At 53.5% G+C, this 2,409-nt stretch overlaps 1 protein-coding gene across 1 annotated transcript in view; it reads left to right on the top strand.

Annotated features, from left to right (window-relative positions):
• Positions 1 to 787: 787 nt before the first annotated feature.
• The window catches only part of LOC107118406 (protein Wnt-4-like), a gene marked incomplete at its 3' end in the record, with an annotated part of 6,575 nt that continues 4,953 nt past the window's right edge, over positions 788 to 2,409 (top strand). The window contains exon 1 of the mRNA XM_015420733.1: positions 788 to 852. Within this exon, the coding sequence (XP_015276219.1) occupies positions 788 to 852 (65 nt within the window). The remainder of the gene's footprint in view (positions 853 to 2,409) is intronic.

The raw sequence follows: 2,409 nt of genomic DNA on the forward strand, positions 1-2,409 counted from the left end.
TGAGGACCGCCAGCCTCAGGACATTTGCTTGGGGCCAGTGTTCCCTCTAAGCTCAGTTAGTGTGAGCTAACTCACAGTTTCCTAGCCTCCGGCTCACACCTTTTTGTCTCAGCTCAGGAAGGAGGGCTCCAGAGCAAACGGATCTATGCAGCAGCCAAATCGCTCGCTCACAACTTGAATGCCAGCAGCTCACAAAGTAGAACTTTTGCTCACCAAACTCTACAGCTCAGAGGGAGCATTGCTTGGGGCGGATCAATTTTGGGATTGGAGAAGACGGAACAGGGAGCCGATTTGAAAGGAGGCGTGAACTCCCCAGCTGGGTCTTGAAGCGACGGTGGATCGGGGCCAGCGGGATGGCGAAACGGCTGAGGAGCTCATGCCCCGCTTGGGTGCATTCCCCTTCATTGATCTGAGGGTGCGCGGCACAAACATTCGAGAACGAGCAGAGGAAAGGAGCGCGTGAGAGAAAATACGAAGCATCGACCCGACCTGTGGACTGTGGGCTTCTTAATCCAGATGTACCTTTGTGGGCCGGCTGGTGCTACAATGGGTGCCTCCCAGTTCTGCAAAGGAAGCATCAGCGCGGGTGTCTTTCTGGTGCTCACCTGGGGGGATCTCTCTCCCCAAGCATGGGATATGCATTGACAGGCGTTCAGAGCCACCTTGTGCTTGCCAAGTGGGAAGGAAAAACTGCCTTCCAACTGAGTGAATTGATCCTGGCTTGAGACTCGATCTTCGGCTGAGCTGAGGAAGGAAGACAAAGCAGGAGGACCTGACCGGCGGTACGATGGCAACCCTCCGCCTGTGCTCCATGATGGCTTTGGTCCACCACACCCTCGCAGTGACATGGTTGTAAGTATGCCACCCTCTGCTCCGCTCCCTAAGCCCATCAAGGTTGCTACTTAGGGTTGCCAATCCCCCGATGGGGGTGAGTGGGGTTTCCCCCGCTTTCCGGCCCCCGATCTGCCACCAGCCAGCTGGCCGGTGGGGGGAGCCCCATCCCCAAAGAGCCCTGGTGCACCCAATGTGCCTGGCAACCATCACATCACCTGGAGATGACGTCATCATGCTGGGCACATCATGTGGGGGACGCTCTAGCATTTGGGTGAAAACTCTACGGTGACCATAGAGGGTTTTTTTTTTACCCAAATGCTAGAGCGTCCCCTGCACAACATGCCTGGCACGATGACATCACTTCTGAGTGACATCATCATGGCATGCGTGCCAGAAGACTCCAGCAGCCAGGCTGGAGCCCCCCACCGGGACCCAGGTAAGACCTGGCCCTATTGATACTACATGGCAGTTTCTTTCCACTTTGGAATTCAAACCACAGCCGTTTTTGTTTTGGAGCATCCCTACGATGCCGTGCACTAATCATGTGCAGATTGTCCTTTCCCTGTCCTCAGTCTGCTCTTTCTCAAACCCATGTTACTCCCACCTTTTTAGGAAGAGTGTGATCCAGGCGTGTTATCACCATCTGGACAGAGTGTGGTGCTTTATCTTGGCCTGTAAGGGTCCAACCCATATTGGCACCATTTCCCTGTCATCAGTCTTGCAGATGCCAGTTTCCCCACTGTTCTCCCAGAGGGCTTTAAAGAAAAGTAATTAAGTGTGATCCAGGCGTGTTATCACCATCTGGACAGAGTGTGGTGCTTTATCTTGGCCTGTAAGGGTCCAACCCATATTGGCACCATTTCCCTGTCATCAGTCTTGCAGATGCCAGTTTCCCCACTGTTCTCCCAGAGGGCTTTAAAGAAAAGTAATTACAATAGCATTATATAACTACTAGGAGTAAGGCACGTTCTGGGAAGGAATACAACGAGCTCTAGAAGGAAGCTCCAGGTGATTGTCCCAACTGTGGCAGGTGGGGCGGCAGAGGGAAGGGGAAAATAGAGGGAGGCAACCCATGTTTATTTCTTTCTGCTTAGCTATAAGGCAGGGCTTTCTCAAGTCATTTTGCTGCCTCAAGTGGGTAGTATGGGAGGACAGCCTCACGGTAACAGGTATGGTTCCCTCCACCCCTGACTTATGTTGATTTGGGGTTATGCAGTGGCAGCTAAGGTAGAAAAGCATCTCCTCCTATGCCATGTCTTCTGGGTTCAAAGGGTCTGGAAAGCGGTTCCATAGCCAGTTACAGGGGTGCCAACTCTGGGTTGGGAAATACCTGTAGATTTGAGGGGTAGAGCCTGGGGAGGGCAGGGTTTGCGGTGCAGAGGGACCTCAGCAGGGTATAATGCCATAAAGTCTGTTGCCCAAAGCAGCCATTCTCTCCAGGAGAACTGATCTTGGAGATCTCCAGGTGCTGCCTGGAGGCTGGCAATACTAAGGTGAGGGCCAGACCTGTAGATTTGCGGGGTAGAGCCTGGGGAGGGCAGGGTTTGGGGTGCGGAGGGGCTTCAGCAGCATATA

Source organism: Gekko japonicus, unplaced genomic scaffold, assembly GCF_001447785.1.
Source record: "Gekko japonicus isolate JY-2015 unplaced genomic scaffold, Gekko_japonicus_V1.1 scaffold1516, whole genome shotgun sequence".
NCBI classification, from domain to species: Eukaryota; Metazoa; Chordata; class Lepidosauria; order Squamata; family Gekkonidae; genus Gekko; species Gekko japonicus.